At 38.4% G+C, this 21350-nt stretch overlaps 1 protein-coding gene across 1 annotated transcript; it reads right to left on the bottom strand.

The window, feature by feature from the left end:
- Positions 1-265: 265 nt before the first annotated feature.
- On the bottom strand, positions 266-18822 carry PPIG (peptidylprolyl isomerase G (cyclophilin G)). Its single transcript, XM_009870961.1, has 12 exons — positions 18742-18822; positions 18557-18631; positions 16304-16411; positions 15737-15781; positions 13777-13864; positions 12658-12687; positions 12428-12567; positions 4460-4664; positions 3289-3456; positions 2657-2741; positions 1688-1824; positions 266-1385 (listed from the first exon to the last, which is right to left on the bottom strand). The coding sequence occupies exons 1-12, from the start codon at positions 18800-18802 to the stop codon at positions 266-268; spliced, it is 2262 nt and encodes a 753-aa protein (XP_009869263.1). The 5' UTR covers positions 18803-18822.
- Between the last annotated feature and the right edge of the window lie 2528 nt (positions 18823-21350).

Here is a 21350-nt window from a genome sequence, read left to right as displayed (position 1 = left end):
GTACAAAATAAATGCGGCACTGAAGTTACCTTTCTAGGTGCCAAGACACAGGAAGGATACATAAACCAATGAAATACTTAAAACACAGCACACTGTATTACACGTATAATTTGTTTTTCATTTCAAGTTTATTAAAACTTTAGCAGTACAAATGATCCAGGTTTTAGATTATCAAAAGACCAAACTGAAGTCCACATCTTAAAAAAAGGCGTTCCCCAAAATGTCTCTAAAACTTTGAGACAACGGAAACATTAAGTCCACAAACTCATCCATGCCTGTCGTCATCTGTTCCAGGACTTGTTTCATGATCAGACTTTTTATCCTTACTAGGGGCATGATCTCTTTCCTGACTCTTTGATTTTTGGTTTATTTCTTTTTCTGCTGAGGATCTGGTCTTTTCCTTTTCTTTACTGCTGTATGAATATGATTTTTTTGATTCTTCCTCTTTGCTACTTGGTCTCTTTTTTGAGTCTGGACTTCTATCCTGATCTCTACTAGACTTCTTATCTTTACCAGACTCAGGACTGCTACTGTCACGACTTTTTGATCGCCTCTTCCTTTGGCTTTCAGAATCATTCCTCTTATACGAGCTTCTACTTTCTCTATTCGAATACCTCTCCCTGTTTCTGCTTTGACTTTCCTCCCTCTCTGAGCTCCTTGAGTCCCTCCTCCTCCTATTTTCTCTTCCTCTGTATTTATCAGGTGTACCTCTCCTGTCCCTGCTTCTTGATCTTCCTCTTCTTCTTGTTTCTCTGTCTCTATTCCTCGAATAGTCTTTACTTCTACTGCGATCTCTGTCCCTGCTTCTGGATCGTCCTCTCCTACCCCTATCTCGGCTCTTGCTTCGATCCCTTGTTCTACTGCTGGAACTATGTTTTCCTCTGGCATGCTCACGTTCTTTGCTTCTCGACCTACGTTTCTCCCTGTCTTTACTCTTCCTGTGGTCTTGTTCATCACTCCTAGAGCCTGCCCTTTTACTTCTCTCCTTGCTCCTACTTCTTTCTTTATCTCTCCCTCTAGAATCATAGCGCCTTTCTTTTTCTCTGCCTTTCTCATGGTCTCTCTCTTTGCTTCTCGATCTTACTCTCTTTTCATCGTGTCTACTGTGCTTAGAGTCTCTTTCTTTACTTTTTGATTTCTCTCGGCTTTTACTATGGCTTCTAGATTTAGCTCTTCTCTTGGCCTTGCTTTTGCTATGCTTGTCATCTTTTTCTGAATTCCTTCTTGTCTCCCTGTCTTTACTGCTGGATTTGTGATCTTTCTTCTTCTCTTTTTCCCCTCTTCTGCTTGGACTTTCAGAAACTTGTCTGTGGTCTGATGTTTTTCTCTCTTTTCCTCTTCCTGGGCTTTTTTGATTATCTTTCTTGTTTTCATTTATTTCACTCCTTGGAGAGAGAAAGATATGATTTCAAAATTATTTTTCATCACTTCCACTCTGAAAAATTAAGTCAGAAATGAGACAGCTTCATGATCGAAACTTAGATCACATTAGGTCATCTACATTAATGACTATGCATTTACAGAAGCATGATTAAAATCAGACACAGTTAAGTAATGGGATAACCAAGTCGGTGCTCTGTTTTTTTCTGGAAGCAATGATAACTGAAAATCTAAGGTAACAGATATTACTTTAAATATATTAATAAAAAAATCTCAGTGCAGGTACTCTGGAAAGAAGTCATCTTACTTGTCCCCTTTTATCCATCTTTCTCCACTAGAGACTCTCATTCTTTGAGCTCTTTGCATTTCTTGCCTCCAATGTGGAGGAGTTTCACTGCGTCGGAATCGATCTCTTGATCTGGATCTGGAAGGTGTCCGATAACGCTTGAAGAGAAAGAGAAAATTGGGTGTAAGATTGAATTTCATGTGCTGTGATAGCTAAGCAAGATTTTTATTACTGGCAGCTGATTCTACATCGCACCTAACATCATGCTTCACATGTGTACACTGAGTTTCCACTGACAAGTTATTAACTTACTGAGAAAGGTACTTGACACTCAGCTACAGCAAGAAAACAGAATGTCTGATGAAGTAACTTTTTAAGGTAACCTCTATTTCAGTATTTTTGTACTCTGCTGAGAGCTCTTCTGTTGCTTTTAATTAGCACAAATGCAGCTCACTTCTCTAACAATGAAAATTCTTCTTCGCTTTGACAAGCAACATGAAAATAACACTTGACACTTTTTCTTTACAGTTTTTACTAAGAATTTGAAGGATAGACACTTCTGTTACTAAAAACATTTGCGACAAGCAGTGCATAGCATATGGCTTCACAAAAGCAGAACCAATCTGACAGCTCCCCGCTGCTAATAATGGGAGAAGTTTTCCCCACATTCCTGGCACTGATGTCGTACTCGTTCTGGTGCTCACTAGAAAGCTTTTCCATTCATTAATTCACAAAATACTAGAGTAAAGCAAAGACTTTTTTTTTTTTTATTATCCCCCTACTCTTTCAAATAAACTCAGTAAGCAAAAAGGAAATTAATTTAATTTTCCGTGCTGTCTTCCTTCAAGCTACCAAGAAGGTACAAAATAAATCATCCTGTTTTATATTTATTTTTTAAAGAAACCATCCTAATGACAATGGTTACTAACATCAGCAGTAAGATTGTGCTACTGCCTTGTTTATTCTGGGGAACAGACTGTAAACATTTACCCTTGGTCCTCTTCCTTTTATTTTCCTTCCAGATCTGGTCACTAACAGCCTCCTCTGGTATGTTGATTGTGAATTCGATAGATTACTAAAAAGTAATTTTAAAAAAAAGAAGTTATACTGTTTATAATAAAGAAAAAAGAGAAAATAGAACCAAATTTAAAACTTCTTCAGAAATTTAAAACCTCTTCAGAACTAAACAAGAACATTTAGTTTTATTTTTATTGTCAGTGCAGACAGCAACAACCACACAGTAAAAACTTCAGATTTTTGTCACCACGAAATATTTTACCAGATTTCTAGGTCTTTCCACTTGTGAAAGAAAAATTAATTACAGATTCAGATTGGACAGTTCCAACAAATTCTAAATGAAATTGCAATGTATTTTCCTTTCATTTTCTTGAATCGGTCATTTTAAATTTTTATTCTCTAAAACCCTTTTCAGACACTTAAGCCTTCATTCTAGGACAAAGACAACAGTTGCCAATAAACTGAAAAATCTACTATTCATCCAGCAGTGCTCACAACGTGGAGCTGTTACTTAGGGAAAAGACTCACTTAACATCAGAGTCCTACAACAGTAGCGTGGCCGTACCACTGTCAGCAGATAGCAACACTCAGAACACACACGTTACCTTTCTCTTTCCTTTTCTCTGCTTTTCCTCTCTTTTTCTTTCTCATCTACTTTAGGAGGACTTTTCCTCATCAGGAACCGATTCTCAGGTATAGGAGGAATTTCTTCAGGACGGACAGTAGATAATGGCTGTGCTTCAGGGTTTTCATCCTCACTTTCACTAGATGAGCTTTATTTTTGCATAAAAAAGTGTTTATACTTAAAGTGAGTTATTTGAATGAGGGAAGACCTTTTAATCTATTTAAATAATCAGAACTATCTTAATTCAATACACAATGATACCACAAGAAACAGCCATTTTAGAAGCAATGATTTTGGGTTTTTTTCCCCTCTATCTTTGCTTCAAAATGTACAACTGCAATAGAGTTCTGACCAATATTTATTGTCTTTGAATTCCAGCGGTGCAACACTGAACATACATTTACTCTCTATTTAGATATAGCTTTAAAAAAAATTCCTTTTAAAAACACTATCAGGAGAGCCAAATTTAACTTTTACACTAGCAAATATAACTTGGCTACAAACTATTGTAATTCCAGTCAGTTGGTATAAACAAACACATGCAACGGTTTTAGTCCCACAGAAACAATGTTTAGGCAGAAATGTCCTAAGTGAACATGTCTTAGGTTTTACTGCTACCTTAGAAAAAAAAAAATTTACGCTGACACAACTTGTATCTCAGTGAATTATAAGCAAAAACTATTAAATTAGAAAAAACTTTTGAGTTTTATTATCTTCTAATGAAACTAGAACACCAGACAGAAATAACCTCAAGTATATTATTTTATTATTTTTTGTTTAGTTTTGCTTTTATTCCTCCATACTATATTCTTGTGAGTCCCACTGCATATAATTTAAATTGCATTGTATAGCACTGAATTTAGGGAAATGAGCTATCAGCACCCATTTCAAACCAAGCACTCTAGCAATTTATCAAGCCAAATCCATGCCCGTCTAAGCCCATTCCTTCACTCCTTCCCAAGCTGCAGCACCTGTGCACACGGACCCCGTCCTCTGCCATCAGATCAGAAACATAAAAGTTTATGGAAACCAGTTGTCTCCCAATCCTCAAAACACCAACGTCACTAGTTACAGAATACTATTCTGTAGCTATAGGACAAGAAAATGCTACTGTATGGCTTACACGCAAGAAAACAAATCTCAAAATTTACCTTTTCTTGCTTTTCTTTCTCTTTTTCTTTTCTTTCTTATGTTTCTTGGAATTTTTCTTATGTTTCTTTTTTCGTTTTTTAGATTTCTCTTCTGAAGCACTCTCAGAATCCGATGATGAGTCAGAAGATGATTCTGAATCACTCGAACTTTCCGAGTCACTGGATGAGGAAGACGACTTGTGTCTTTTCTTTTCTTCTTTCTTGGCTTCAATTCAGAACAGCAAAGATGCATTTTAGTATCAAACACTTCTAAATATATCTCAGAAAAATCAACTTATCTTGTATCTGCCTGAGCTTCTTAGAATTGTGTCATGAGACTACCTCATCAAAATATTTAAGAATGAACTGATATTTCAGAGAAAACACTGCTTCTCCCAACTACAGTAAAGTATACGCTTAGAAATACATAAGAAATTTCCAGTATTTTGCATTTACAAAGCTCTAAAAGTATCAAATTTATGCTGTCAAGAACTTGTAGAACTGTGTTAAGCTTTCAGATGACATTTTATACAACCTAAGTTATGTATGAAGAATTATTTAAAATTGCCTTAGAAACGGCTTATAAAAAATTCTCTCTGGATTCAGGTCGAACTGGACTTCATATAAAACCTATTCAAATCACAAATGAGAAGTTTTAAAACAGAAAATAAGCGGTGCAGACTAATTTCTCCTTGAATTTAGCTCAGACGGTAGATTCAAACAACCAACCTTCCTGCTAAGTAAAATCATGCTCAGAGAATAGTCCTAATCCTCTAGCTTACCATGTGTTGTTTGGGTTTTTTCAGGGTTTGTTTGTTTGTTCTGGATTTTTTTTATTTTTAACAAAAAGATAAAAATAACCCACCAACCATCTGGTATGAAAAAGCACCCTGTTAAAGAGCAGACTAGTCCTTAATTACATATTTCACTGTTTCTCATGTGGCTGCTGGAGCTGCAAATTAGCAATTTACCTGCAGTCTGGTATTAGTTCAACGTGATCCAAGAGGAAACACACCTTTTTATGCCCTTTAACTGATCTGAGACGTACTTAAACTATTAAAAGTGATCTAAGTATTATTTCAGAGTCACACTAATTTGAAAATAAAAAATAAAAAACATACTATAAAAACTTCACTAAAGGAAGTCTAAGCTTCTGAGTTTAGATGCTTCAGGAAAATCAGTTAATGGAATGAATACTCCCTCAAATGTTTTATGAAATTCACATCACGCTATTGTCCAGGAAAAAAAAAAAAAAAAGACAAAAAGCTCTATCCAGAAAATCCAGAAGAGCACACTGGTTGCTTTTGGACTGCTGGAGTTGACTTTGCTAATTAGCATCAAATATTATTTGACTTCACCATTTGTCACGGGCTAGGGCTGGGCCGGCCACTAAACACGGACAGATGCTCTCTAATCCCCTCTCCCCGCTAAAATGGGAAGGAAAGGGAACGAGGCAAAGAGATTTACGGGTTAGGAAACTAAAAAACAGAACAGCTTTAACGAAAAAATAACAGAAATAATAAGCTTTAGAGTAGCAAGGTAAGTGCAGATATATTACACCAACTGCAGAGACAGACAATTACGGGTTCCTAATGGAGAAGAGAGTCAGCATTTCTCAGAAAAGCAATAGTTAAGCTCTCACTCATAGCATCATCTTTTAATATTAAATTTTGTTCTGTATATAGTTATTGAATGTACAACAGTGAAATCTCAAATATATGAAGTATTTTACTTCTGTCTTCTCATCTACCAGGTCTTGCCCAGGACACCTTCCAGCTAGAGACTGATGCATTAATGTTTTAGGTCTATCAACAGCCAACGTTTTCAAGACAATATCCACAACAGAAGCTAAGGCAGTACTGCTCTTTATTTTCAGGAAATATATTATTAACCGGTAGCATTAGATCATCTATGCAAGTCAACACCTCTTTTGCAGCAAACCAGTAGCCTACTCTGTCAGGGCTCCCACTCAGAGTGCAGTGGTGAAATATTTCCTCTTCACAGCGACGCAAATCGCTCACTTCCAAAAGAATTGGCTGTGGATGACAGCAAGCTGTCCGGGGCTTAAGTCAGGTAACAGCAGATCAGATATATGGCGCAAAAAATCTCAGCAGAAGTGACTAAGGACAGCATATTGGCCTCTCTTTTTGCAGTCAGACTCGTTATGATACTTTTTTTTTCCTTTTAACATTACCAAATCCCCACACTGGTACAGTGGGTGGAATTTAATCCCACTGCACTAAACAGCATTAATTTTTGAGATTAGCGTCACAGACACAAGTCATACCTGTATGACTTCCACAGTGAATTTCTTCATGTTTTTTTCTACGTGTTTATTCACAAGCCTCATTTGATACAGACTAATGAAAGCCTGACACCCTGAAACACAACCTCTGTACTGCACAGACTATGTTAGCCTTATGGCCATTTCTGGGTGCACTATGAACCAGAAGCTGCCTTACCTATTTAGGACAGCCTGCTGATCGAAATCAGCTGGTTCGCATCAGATGTTTCCAGAGGTTTTTGCAAAATGCTTCTGAAAGACAAGTGTCTTATATTTTTTATTTCCTTTATTGGTCCAGACCACGATGCCTGGTCTTTTTTCTCCAAGTTTTGCTCAACATCCCTATTACAGCACTATATTTAATAAAAACTCTCTGTATCAATTTTACATTGTCTAAATACATAAATATGCACTTGTTAACCTCTGTGAACGTATAGAAAAGAAAACTGAACGGTTTCCAAATTAGTTTCAATCAGAGGAGAATGGTGTCATATAGGCCTGGTGACATCCGGTCCAAAAGAGGAATTTCACTTGAGCTCTAAACACCATGAACACAAAATGTTATTAACAAGTTACCTAATTTCTAAGTCCCAAGATACTTTCAAATGCTCATCTATTCAACACTTTTGAGTTTGATGCGTTCAGAAACTCCAATAGACTGCACTATACTGTTTCCTACATGCCTTCAGGCAAAACAAGATGCCTCCAAGATCAATTTTAGAAATGGCTGAATAAGGCATCAAGAAATGCAGTTATTTCCTGTATTTTCTCCCTCCTGCATCTGTTTTAAGTATGACAAAAACTATCTGTGACAATTTTATCTGCGCTCCTGTAACAAATTTAGGCATGTTCTAGTTACTACATTAAAATAAGTAACAGACAGAAATAGAGGTGAATTAGTCAGAAACTACCTCAACAAATGTAACATGATTCTTTACATGCAGCAAGTGACCTCAATAGCAGATGTATCTGGGAAATCACATGGCAGGCAGGGATGAAATGGTAAGAGAAAAACACAACCAAAAAACCAACCAAAAATCCCAGAAGTGTTTTACACAGCAAAGACAGCATATCTAGCAAGGAGTCTTGAATATACTTTCTGGTGACATCTATCTATCTATCTCTGACCAGCAGCAAATGCTGTTTTAAATCCTGAACTGACCTGGTGCTGGCCAATTACAGATCACAACAAATGAAACCAATCCTGCAGCATTAAGGTCACCAAGAAAGAAGCAAACCACTATTTACAGTCCAACTGTTCCAGCCCATTAACTCAGGATCAGTTTTCAACTTATGACCACATCTGAAACAGATATATCACTTCCTACTCCACTCACTGTGACCTATAATACCTGCCAGACTTCATGAATTACACGATCACGCTGTGTGGCACAAACAAGCACCCCCCACACCTCAGCTTGTTATGGCTTGTATCAAGTCTTACATTAGTCCCATGGTATCAGACTCCTGGACTTGAAATGAAGAAATGACCTGGCAAAAAAACTTCTGAGCTCAGGCACAGAAGTCACACCAGATGATCTCAGCCTGTAAGTCACGGCAGTGACACTCAGTGTCACCTTATATCAACCTGTGTTGGACTACAGCCGTCTCCAAAAAAAGGTTGCCTTTACTTCAGGACATGTAGACAGGTATTTTCCCCAGTATTTTTTTCCAGTGTTTATTCATCTTGCCGTTCAGAGTTTCAGGTCTTTTTTTATCTATTTCACACATGTCTTGCTTCAATTATTTGCCACAAGTTCCAATCATGTCTTCGAGTGCTTGATTAAAGACCCACTGCTTCTTACAATGGAAATTATACACAGTAACCTAGTCCTCAAGAGATATGTGAGGGAACACTCCCATAATTGATTCTTGATCAGACGACACTGTCACTGTAAAAAGTTCCATACCACAGATGTCTATAAAAATATCTGTCCAGAGACAAGCAACCTGCCACACAACTGTAACAGCAAAGGAAGGAGGGGGAGGGAAGAGAGGAAAAAACCAAAATGCCATCTCCAGTTTCACTTTGAACAGCCTCAGCTAAAGCTAGAGCGTGGTGCTGATAACACTAAGGTCACGGGTTCAATCCCTGTTCAGTCCCCATGTGTTGCCTGATCTAGTTGAGAGGCGTCCCTGCCCATGACAGGGAGGTTGGATTAAATGATCTCTAAGGTCCCTTCCAGCCTAGGCCATTCGATGATTCTAAACCAGTTTATAACTAGTGGCCAGTTTACTAGGAAATAAAATAATTGGGAGCAGAGAAGTCTGAAACAACCGTTCCTACAAACCAACTTGTAAAAAGGGGGCTAAAAATGATGTGTAACAAGCTTGCAAAAGAAATTATTACTCTACAGGTTGAACAGGTTAGAAGAGGAAAGTGAAGTCAAAGTCCAGCTAAGACATGACTTACCAGAATCACCAATTTCTAAGCCTGCTCTTATTCCACAGATACTTCATGATTCCTAATGTGTAACTTTGTACTCTGGATCAGTGCTTGATGATTTCTACTGATACCCTTTTAAAAAAAGAAATTGTACTGACAGAATGACCTAATTACAATACTGTTCTTTGATGAATTACGAAGGCAGCTATAAGCTGCTTTAATTGTAGAATGTACACTTTTATGAGCAGTGATTCTACGGGGACATCTATAACATCAATAAAGATCATGGAACAAGTCTAGCACTGCTCTGTGCAGAATCCCCTAAAAACACACTTAGAATGAGAAATCCCCATCAGAGGCTCTTGTTAAAAACTGTCCAATGCAAAAAGCCATTTAATTTGGTTTTTTTGCTTTTTTAAACAGAATGTCAGTGTCTTACGTTCTTGAAAGCATCCCTGATGTACCTTTGATCAGCCACAGTTATGGCATCAAACAATGCAGCCGGGCTTGACTAAACCCCTTCAGCAAAACTTTGGGAACTGATATCAAACTTCTGTTTGTCTTAAAGAAAAGTAAAACTGCGTTACTTGTTCCAGTTTTTCTTAAGAATTATATTAGTTTACCTAGTCCATAATGACCTTTCTAAATATTAGCTTAATGATTACTTTTCTCCCCATCCAGCTTTCAGTGTTTTCCCTGGAACTTAAATATTTTCTAAAAATAATAATAATTCAGCTTCTCTTGTTCACTTACACTAACTCCTCTAACTTTAAAGAATTAAAAAAGACAAACATTCTGCTTCCCTGGGTGATCATCCTCTCATATCCCAGGTGAAAGCTTCTAAATCCAGGTGTCTACAATACTATAATTGCACTGCTGTATCATTCAATTCTCACAGCATCCAGTACGTAAACTCAGTCAAGTTATCCCCATCCAATAAATCCAATTCATCTATAAGAGAGAGATTTGCTTCCTTCATAAAGCACTTCATCTGGATATTCATCATGATACCCTAAATTCCAATCACCTTCCATCAGCTTTAACCTAAAAACATTCACACTGAGCACAAAACTTCCACTGTGATTCCTTCTGCTAGCGTCATCTTGGCTTCCCTGATAAATCCAAGAAGTATCACTTCTATTCTCATTCCCTAAAGACTTGACTAATTCCTTCGTGTTGCCTACCAGACAAGAGCATATAGTAAGTACTTTTAGTTTAAGCCTCCCTTGCTATCATGATGTATTCTCCCACAGAAATTCACTACTGTACTTCCCTCACTGGCAGCCACCTGATTCCTTTGTCTTAAGAGCAAACTCTTCGAAACAGTCTCCTCTGCTAACTGCCACATATTTCACAGTACCAGTTCCCTTTTGCCTCACACAGGAGTGTGCTACAAACATTTCCACTGCTACATGACTCTCTGCTGATTATCGGCCATGACACTGCTCCTCCTACCTGGATTCCCTGGCTGTTTCCATACATGGACAGCTTCAAGGGCCTCTCCTGCTCCACTTGTCAGGTTTGGACCGCAGCTCGGCAAATTTCCTTCTCCTGAGGTGATGACAAACTCTTCTTCCTATCTCCTCTGCCTCAGGTCAGCACAGCTCTTCAGTGGTTCCATGTTGTGCATTTGGCAAACAGTTCCAGCCATACTATCATCTCTCACAGAAGCAGGGGACTTCCCCTTTGCAGGTCCTACACTCAGCCTTTCCCATTCAACAGCAGGATTCTCCACTCACCAGGATCTCCACCATGCTGTCAGGCAGCACCTTCACCAGGCTGGCTCTGCATTAGTGCCCATTAGAGCCCACATCTCCCCACACTCAGCTCCGGCCTCCACCTGCCCAATGCTGGTGCCTCAGACCTCGTGCTCTCCAAACGCTGCTGCTGCCCAGCACTACCCGGCCTGTGCCTACAGTCAGCTGAGCAGGCTGTCCCATCACCCTGCCAGGAACCCCCTCTGTGGCACACCAGCTACAGGGGGCAAAGCCTCCAGGATCCCAGCAGTACTAAGGCAAAGAGGTACAAGGACATGGACAAATGGATAAGGACCACTCAGTCAGACCTTTGCAGAAGCCTGTTGTTTTTAGGAAAAGTTAAAGGAAAAAACATTTTGTACTTACTTTATTCCCTCTTTTGATGACAGATACTTTAAAGACCTGCATAACGCATCAGACTGCTCAGTGCCAAACCTTTCATTTAGTCATTCGAGTGTTCTAAAAAGCAAGTGTGGCAAATCAAGGAAGCCAAGGGTATCTCATCCTCTCGTTTGGCCCCTGCTATACCTGTATTGGTTTATTCTATTTTTTAATCTACACTACCTGTGCACCATGCTGCCGAGTACTGTCCGGAAAAACAAAATTATGTCCTAACACACAGGGTGACTAATGAGTTAATCTAAGGAGTTCTAGAATCTTTGAGAAGTCAGGAGCCATAAGACAACTTTGCCTGGAATGCTGAGGCTTTGAAGATATCACTTCAGACTCCAAGTCATTCTGCTAAACATCATAACAGGTGAACACAGAACTGCATCAAAAAGGAGATGAAAACCAAAGAAGCTCAAGTTCGAATGCCTGTGTTTTCCTTAGTCCAAAGAAACAATTATTCTTGTTTTAGGTTTCAACATCCTTGGTGCAATCTTCAGAGTACGTATCAACAGAAGGGACTACAAATAAAAAAAGCATTATGATCCCCATCATAGTTCCTAACAAACACGCATCCTGGGTTTCCTCTAATGAAATTCTCCAGAACGACAATATCGAGACTGAGCCTTCTTTTGTAAGAGAAGCAGAGTCCAACACCATGTTTGACTCTGGAATGGCAAAGCAGGGCATCTCTTCCACAAAGAAAGGCAGGTTCTGTCCTATTTCTGTTCAAGACTACAGTTTACAGTAATTTAGAAAGGATATCTTCTAAAAGGCAATTGCTGGCTTTTCTACTCCATCTCTTCTGAAAATTCACCTGAAGAAAACTTGAAATAAGCGCAATACCTACAAAAACCCCAGCAGTTACCAAATGAAGTCACACTTCCACCAGTCTTTTAACAGCACTCTGCTGTCTATGGGACAAGAGCTTGCCGTCTTTGCACTGAAATTTAGCTAGTGTAAGGAAATCCAAGAGAAGCTTTGAAGAAAGCATCAACACGTTTTAAGTTTTTTAGAAGACAAACCGTACTGCAATGTTATTGATGGTTTTGCCAGTTGTCCCTCCATCCATCATGAATAAATCTCTAAATATTTTTATAAGCAACCAACAGGGAAGAACATAAGCAAAATTAGCTCATAGCCTGTATTTATGTAAATGTACAGTTCAACTTTACCTTTGGATGTTGGAATTAACTCTCCACAACTCAGTATGCGTACTTCAGCATATGGTTTACTAGATGCATCTGTTTTCTGATTTTCTATTTCTCTCACAACTTCCTGACCTGAGATGACTTGTCCAAAAACAACGTGATGTCTGAAGAATTTAAACAAAAGCAAGAATTCTTAGTACTTCATTTTCTCAAGGCAGTTCCCAAACAAACAGAAGAAGATATGAAATATTTACCCATCTAAGTGAGGTGTAGGTTTAGTTGTTCTGTTGTTTCCAGATTTTAATTTTAAAAGATAAAAAAAAAATCAGTATTAGTGGAAAGCAGTCAACATTTGAAACATGTCATATACAAATAAGAAGGTGGAAGTCATTTTGAATGAACTAATAAAAAAAAAAAAAAATCAATATATATTATTCTAAGGTTATGTGCAGTTAAAAGTATTCAATATCTCATACATTTAAATACCTATTCAATTCATTATTTTATCTCATTTAACTGAACAAAAGTGTGCACAATTTTCTTTTTAGATAGCATGCTCACATGGTATAAGCATTCTATTTATTAAATTATATAAGTATTACCAGGAAAAGGTATAAAAATAAAGGCAACTGTCTCGGAGCAGGAAAACAGCAAAAAATGTTCCACACAGTAGAAAAAAAATCAGAAATTAAAAGAAAAACAACTGTACGTACAGACTGACACAGAACTAGAAATTAATCTCTCAGCTTTCCCCTATACTACCGTTACCATGGCATATACATGGCAGAATGAAAAAACTGGAATAATTGCAGTAACAATCAGTCATAAATCCCAAAATAAGGGAAAGTGACATCCACAACTCACCATGTTAACTAAGGTCATGAAACATGGGTAAGAGTGATGTATTTCAATAATGCTTTCTGTAGATATATTAGAATTAAGAAGAGTTTGCTACAATGTATTTTAAGAATTTTAGTTTTAACTGTAAATAAGACTGCACTGGAAAGCGATTTTGCGACAAAAACTCCTCTGTTACTCTTGAGACTCCACAGAGCTCATTTGCTTCCTACAAGACAACACTAAGACTCCTACAAGAAACTAACAGGTTTGCTTTATTGCCAAAGTCAGAATAGAGCTAACTGAGAACTACCAAAAACTCTTTTGCACAGACAATAAGGACTAAACACAAAAGTGAAAAATAGTCAGTCAGGCTCCCTAAAAAACACATTAGGAAAATGGCTACTTCCATGTAACTTTGTGAAAAACCATCAGTTTTGGCTTTGCAGAGGAGCAGGTCTCCAGAATTTAAAAGGATTACCTTTATAGCTTACAAATAGCGAGGCACACATGTTTCAGGAGAGGACAATACTTACATAAAGAACTGCGAACCATTTGTATCTTTCCCTCGGTTGGCCATTGAAAGGAGAAATTCTTTGTTGTGCTTTACAGCAAAGCTCTCGTCTAAAGAAAGTTTTCAGTTACTTTAAAATATACTGCATATCCTTAGATAAAGGCTATAATCTAAGTAAACTCGCATGTATTAAACAAGCCTGCTAGTCAATTCAGTAAAAAGTTGTATTAAAAAAAGATTCAAGATAATAGCTTTCTAAAAATATTATTCCCTCCATTCTAAATTATGCAATTTAATAAGGAGAAATATGAATCAATAGTTTATAGCCTGTGAAAGAAAAAAACCCAACCACTAAAAAACTGAGTGTTCTTGTTCTAGAGATTTGTTTCCTACCAGCATTAGCAGAGATCTTAACATTTCAAGTTTTTGCTCTCTCTATTCTGCACATATTGATCATTCTCTTTGGAGAGAAACCATTTTTAGGCAGTTTTGCGGGTTTATTACTTTTTAGTACACGTGGATATCCAGTTTGATAGCAATCTCAAACAACTTTGTCTGTCAGATACACAGATGCACTTATCAAGCTGGCCATTAAGAAAGTAAGTTTAACTTGAATAAATCCTACTTCTGATGAACAAATCATCATAACAGTTCAAACCAAATCCCAATGAACCTGTGAAATGTCATCCCTATTGCTCAATTTACGACCTCTGTAAGAGATCAACCTGTCTTCATCCTTTCCAGTAATAGCATGGAGGCTGTTGGGGGATCCAAACTCTTCAGACAGAGGAGGTTTGCTCAACAGTCTTTCAGTACAGATGGCAGGAGCAAGCATTAACAAAGAAGAAAAGTACGCTATTGGTAAGGTCACGGTTTCACATCACGCTGTGTCACTGGCAGTGAAAGGGACAGCCCCAGTCACTCTCCAGTCACCCGTACAACTGCTGGCTGGCACAGCATAGGCCTGTGGTGAGCTGGTTAAGGAATCCGCAAAAGCGAAATCTCCCGTGACTTCAGTTTCATGCTGCAGCTGAGCTGAAGAGCCAGCTTGCGACTACCAGAAGGTAGACAGAAGTTTTGCTCCTTCTTCCATCTCCCCCAAAACGTACTTCCTCAAATCCAGCTACTCATTTGTGTTGATTCTGAGGCCTGCCAAACTACTGAATTAGGTCCACTCACTAATAGGGAAATAAATAGATTTCCAAGCCAGTGCAAGGTAAGATTGTCCTCCCTCTTCTGGCTGTTGCCAATTATCGATTCAATTCAGGGTTTGATATAAAAAGGAAGCCTGGGCCTGCTAAAATTGTGAGTAATTCCTTTGATTGTTTGTTGCAAGCTTGGACAAGAATGAATGTTGGAAGAAAAGTGGCAGGGAAGAGGGAGGAGCATAACCACTCCTGCTGGCAGCGGCTAGCCAACACATGGGCTCAGGTGTGACACAAAAACTGCTTCAAGGACAGAGATGCTCCACCACATTCTGGACAAACACAGGCTGAGAAACACGCTGGAGTGCAGAAGAGCTATTTCTTCTGCAACACTGACAAAGAACAAGGACTGTGGAAACACCAATGGCCTCTTTATCAGCAGTTTTTCTTGGGCTCAGGAAAGCAGGGCTTTATGCTTATGTTTAAAAGAAACAAACATTTGCAAGGAAATCTGATTCCATTGCACCTTTCTCCTATTCATTGGAAGAAAAAACAATCCCTAACTTTTAGTTAACTACTAAAGCCAAAAAGCGTGTTTAAAAATAGTTATAAAAATTCTGTAAAATAGACAAATATAAAGGAGTTCAGTTTTAGTTAAAAAGGTTCATATATTAAAAGTAAAATAAAAGAACCTAAAATGGACAGTCAAAGGCCTCTAAGACCAGATAAAACCTCAGCAGAACCAATGAAGTTCAGGTTTATGGAACAGAGACTACAGCATGTAAAAGTGATTGCTTATAGTAATACCAAAATAAAGCAGACTGATAAAACTCTTACCTTCAAAAAAGCCACCATAAATGGATTCTCCTCCCCTGCCATTTCCTTGAAAGAGGAAAAGTGTCAGTTACAACTTACAGGGGTGATTAAGAGTCACATTATGTGGAAGGTGCTTCATAATATGAAATACTGATCCAACTGCATCCAAGTCACTGATATTATTCTTAAGATTTGCAAAGAAAATCAAGATACATCTTCACAGTCCCAAAGCCAACTTGGAAAACAAGAAAGCATTCTCCCATATATTCTGCTATTCTCCCTTTCTTCTTTAGTTTCCAGCAGCAGATATAGCATTTTACCCTCACATTTAAACCTTTCAATAGAAAGTCCTTAGTACTCCAAGTACTGAGATAACAGAACAAAACTGTGCATGTTGTACGCACGTGTGCATGTTTATAGAAGTTTATTATCTAAGTTTTCATGTAAAGGTTGTTCTCACACAGAAAAAAAAGAGAAAAAAGCAGCTGAACCACAGAATAATTAATATAAGTAAACAGTGCTACAAAGAACTCCTGCAATATCCTTATAGATAAGCATTAAAGTCTTCTTCAAAGATTCACAGCATACCTTCACTGAAGTCACCTCCTTGGATCATAAAATCTTTCACAACCCTGTGAAATAGACAACTTTTGTAATGCAATGGCTTTTGGGTGGATTTTCCTGTACCCTTTTCACCTAAAGGAGGAGGAACAAAAAACCACAAAATTACTTTCTGTACCTGCAGAACTTCCATCCAGAAAAAGTGCTTACATAAACACTTAATCAAAATCACTTACTAAGCTCTGAAAAATTAGCTTGTGAGGTAGACACACAGTTGTAACACCAATAAGAAACTAGCATTTAAGAAAGCAGAGCAGACACTACCTTCTGTCTCCACAGTCACATGAGAAGAACTTACTGACTTTAGTACATAACTCTGGTTTCTTCCATGCGGACTGACAGCCTGTTTAGGTTTAAGATAACCGGCATTACTCAGAAGGACGCTCTGATGTTGAGTTACAACACGGCAAGGTTAAGGTACCACAAAAGCTCAGAACAAAAACTAAGAGGCAGGGAGAAGCAGCAGTCTTGTTCCCTCCCCCGCACATGTTTACAACTGCCATCTCCCTCCTTCACATCAGCTCTGGTGCCGACGGCCCACAGGCAGGCTCCCTGCTTCAGCCACACTCCGATCTACCTTCCTGTTCCCCTCGCACAGAAGGGCTCTGCTGAGTTACCAGGATCAACGGCTCGTGGGGAATCCTGAGAACAGCAGAGCCAACCTCAAGGCAACAGCAACGTCACTTGAATGTGTTGGGAGGAAAAGGATCGCCTCCTCTCCGCACTTGCAAGCCATTAGACTGTATATTCCTATAATCTTACTCTGAGCTACTGAACTGGCAGCTTTTGCCAACTGAACTGTAACAGATCGGTGCCTCCACATGGATCTGAGTAGTTAGAAAAAAAACCAGTTCTGGTAGGAACTTTGATAAATGTGAAGCTGTAGCTGTTCCACTAATCTGGCAAGTATGCCAGGAAAATACAGAGCTCTTGATCCCTCTTTAAGAAAACAAAATATTTTTCAAAACTGCCCCCCAAAAATAAGTAAGGAAAACAAATTAAAATAAAAATTTTAATTAATTTGCTGTTGATCAATATCATAAACACTCCGCCCATATATTTTCCTCACTGTTCTTAAATACGTTAAAGCAGCAAAGTAGTTCAGCACAAGAATTTAATTTTTAATGCCAGCAGCTAGGTATGAACTTAGTAGCACTTGGTCCTGACCTGAAAGACTTCAAAAACTCAAAGCAGTAACAGGAAATAATACCTTTACATAATAAATCTAACTTTGGGGCAGTTGACAGCAGATACAGAATGCCACAGTCACGTGATAACATACAGCCACCAAAAATAATCACTTTAAGGCTCAAATTTGTAAACAAATTTTAATAATTTGTTTTTGTGCCAGTAAACCTAATGTCAGATCAGATAATACCTACATTCCTGCAGACACCATGAATGGTGCACTAACTTGAAGTTAAGCGTTCTAGCCAACCTGACATGAATGTAATTATGCACCCACACCTGACTGAGATCACATTAGCACTGCCGAGTGATTCAGTATTAACAGCTACAGTGCCTTGACCTGAAAAATGACAGAGCTGGGAGGAAAGGAAGCAGAAAACGCTGATGACAGAAAGCATGTATGCTATTTATGTATTCACAAAATTATTCTTATGATAATAAATTTAAGTTCTCCTGAACTGTCAGCGTTTTCACTAAAAGCCTGCAGTCCACAGGACAAGAATTCTGTTTGCAAACGCCTCCAGGAAAGAATTTTCTCAGTATTCTGTTCAAGAAAGAATCTGAGTTTCAAGAGAAGCAGAAATCACCAGTCTCCATCAACAAAGAAAAATTAAAATGAAGAAAAAAAACCCTAACAAATACCAGCAATACTTTCAAATACCTCAAGGTAGCATGAGACTCAAAAGTAAGCCTACGTGGTTGACCTCTTATTGGCTACCTTTCAAGACTCAATGATGTTATATAATGAGAACAGTAATATCTATGCTAGTAACAGAAAATCAGATTACTGTGCCTGTATTTAAAGTTGATCAGTATACACTCCCTGCAACACACTAAGCCAATGCTCCAACTGCTTTGATTCTACATCAGACGTACATGAGAAATCAGCTAAATCTCTACAGAGACCAAGAACCAATGTTTTGCATACTTGTTTTTATATGTAAGAAAATGTCAGGAAAAATAACATAGATGTCAAAGTAGCTAACATGGTACTACACTAAAAGTCATAAACAAACATAAAAATCTACAAACCTGTGCAAAGGCAGCGAAAATTCTCACATGTCTTTGGACACACATCTGAAAACAGTTCAAAGACAACTCTTCCAGCTAAAAAAAAAAACAAGCCATATTTATTACAAAGTTAGCTTGCATTTATATTATTCTTGAATATTTTGTATGAATATCATGTTACTGAGTGGATATTTTGGTTTTCTTACCAGGTACATTGTTGATGGCTATATCAAAAAAGCAACGAGGTCTCTGGACCTTTACTCCCATGGCTTCCAAAGTTTAAACACTGTAAGTAATAAAAATGAAATTTAAGTTTTCCTTTTGTGTAGTGAAACTATGTGAAAGTCAGCGTAGAAGATTTTAAAAAGACAACGATAACTGTAGAAAAGTAACCTCCAAATATTAAAATAAAGGGAGAGCAAATGTAAATATTGTTAAAGGTTCAGAAAAGCGTTTTAGGTCATTTTCATGTTTGTTAGACCCAAATGAGTGATTCTGTTCAGGTTTGCTCCAATAGTATTAAAATTAAACTTGAGTGCCATACTTCAGATACAGGGGAAAAAAAAAAAAGATACTGTAAGGAATGGGGGTAATAAGGCTTGAAGTCTGCTTGCTGTCCAGGTGGTACAGGCAATCACTTAAGTTGTCTGCCACCAGAATTCTACATCCTAGGTAAAACAAACATCAGAGAGGAAAAAAAAGAAATTAAAAAAACAGCTTTGAGACCAAACAACTTGTTTGAGTGCTCTCGAGGAACCTTTCACAACTGTCTTTCAACTGTTTAAAAAGACTAATCTGCACTCTCTGTTGGGCAAAGTATTAGTGGCTGCCAAGTCTCCAGCCAACCCAGCCCTCAGTCAGGGTTACCACCATCCGGCCTGTTCTCCTCAGGAACACATCAGCTGCTGCAGTCCACAACCCAGTTCAGCTCATCCCAGTTACTATTAATTACCTGGGCCATGAACTAAAGCTGCTGAAGAGCGAATATCCTGCTTGTCGAGGAGCACAGAAAGGTGAACGGCCCAGGACGGTGAACTTCTTCAGCTGCTGCAGGTGAGCAAGTCAAGTAGGCCTATTTTCAGAAACACCATAACTTTCATTACAAACAAAGAGAATGGTCAAAGAGTGGAAAATAACTTACGATGGTTATGACTTGACAAATCGCCAACATGCTGCCATGTTAAGACTTACGCATTCAGTGTCTTAGGAATATATATCCCAGATTCCTGTCACTGCAGTTACCAGCAGCTGCTTTAATTAGGATCCAAACCACTCTACATGAAAAAAATACTAAGTGAAATGATTTTGGGGATTTATTGTTTCTTTTACTTTTATGTCATTGCCTATCTCTTGAGTCACCATCCCTGGAGGTATTTAAAAGACACGCAGACATAGTGCTTAGGGACACAGTTCAGTGGCTGACTTGGTGGATGGGGTTAGGTTTACAGTTTGACTCAATGATCTTAAGGATCTTTTTCAACCAAAATCATTCTATGATTCTTTATCAATACTCTTAATTCCCTTTTTCCTGTATCTTTGAGTATATAAATCCCTAAGCAATGTCTTAATCCTATTTGCATCTCCAGCCTTCCAACATTATGTACAATCATAAAATTCTTTTCCTTTTCTGAAGCCCCAGTCACTCTGAATTACTTTAGAGAGGGACAAAACAATTATGGCAAAAGGACCTGTACAGCTGGAGTACCTCTTCCAGAATTTAGAACATAATCCATACATTTTCAGTTCTAATTATTTTTCTTTGCCAGAAAGCACTACTCATATCTAGCTGACATATCGCCTAAGCTTCATTCATAGCTGTGCCATGGAACAGCCCCAAAAAATTCAATTGTCACCATCTGTCACTCTCGGCTTATGAACAAGAGGCTATAAGAAATCAAAAGACAGCAGTGTAATCATGTTAGCCTATATTCTCTCTACTTGTGCTTAGTGCCACTCCTAACGTTTTGCCACAGTTACATCAGTGAAAATGACAAGAAAAATACAGGACTGAGTTAAATTAAACTCCACTCCGTAGTTTATCATTCATGTGTTTCTAGCACGAGAAGACTTTGCAAACACGCAGAGTCCCACGAGATACCCTCTTAGCTATGTAACAAATACATTAATTCACACAAGGCAGAGCCTTAGTCTGCTTGCTCCTCTCCCTCAGTTATGGTCTCTCTTCTACCAGTACAAGAGATTTCGTAGCCATGCAGAGAAATTAAACAGAGACAACACCCACAGCTGAGAACTTTGATGCTGTGGGGTTGGCAGAAGGCTGACCAGCTCACCAGCTGCTGTACAAAGAAGGTGGCAGCATGGGCAAGCGAAGGGAGATGAGACAGACAGGCAGGAGGGGACAGGCTGCCTGCCTGCAGCACAGAGACCAGCCCCAAGGACAGACACCAACGCACACTGTCAGCAGCAGAACAGACTACATAGCTGCATGGAGGGGCAGGGGGATGTTAGATTTTTCTTCTAGGAAACCTCTCAGAGTAAGTGCTACACTTAGTATTGTCTGGTGGTAGAACTGACAGTTTTAACCAAACTGAGACATCCAAAGCACCAGTAGTACAACTAACTGACTGACTGTACCCAAACGTTAAATATTTAGCTGCAGTGAGGAGGGAGTGAAATCCTGTTTTACAGGCAATTTGCTTGAGAAATGTAGAGGTTCACCTTAACATTTATATATAATATTTTTGCCAAAATAAATGCGTGACAATTTTTATTTCAAATATTGACAACAACTAAAGCTGAACTGTGGAACCAGTGTCAAAATACCTGACAGTCAATTTTTTACTCAGCTTTGTAA

Source organism: Apaloderma vittatum, unplaced genomic scaffold (genome assembly GCF_000703405.1).
Source record: "Apaloderma vittatum isolate BGI_N311 unplaced genomic scaffold, ASM70340v1 scaffold18856, whole genome shotgun sequence".
Lineage (NCBI taxonomy): Eukaryota > Metazoa > Chordata > Aves > Trogoniformes > Trogonidae > Apaloderma > Apaloderma vittatum.
This window is presented reverse-complemented; position numbering and strand designations above follow the sequence as displayed.

Bases quoted from the DNA above. Each gene is read 5' to 3' on its own strand.
- PPIG (XM_009870961.1), bottom strand. From the start codon at position 18,802: ATGGGAGTAAAGGTCCAGAGACCTCGTTGCTTTTTTGATATAGCCATC. The intron at 18,632-18,741 runs GTAAGAAAACCA...TTTTTTTTTTAG, and splicing joins AGCCATCAACAATGTACCTG to CTGGAAGAGTTGTCTTTGAA. The intron at 13,865-15,736 runs GTAAGAGTTTTA...AACTTTCTTTAG, and splicing joins TTATGGTGGCTTTTTTGAAG to ACGAGAGCTTTGCTGTAAAG.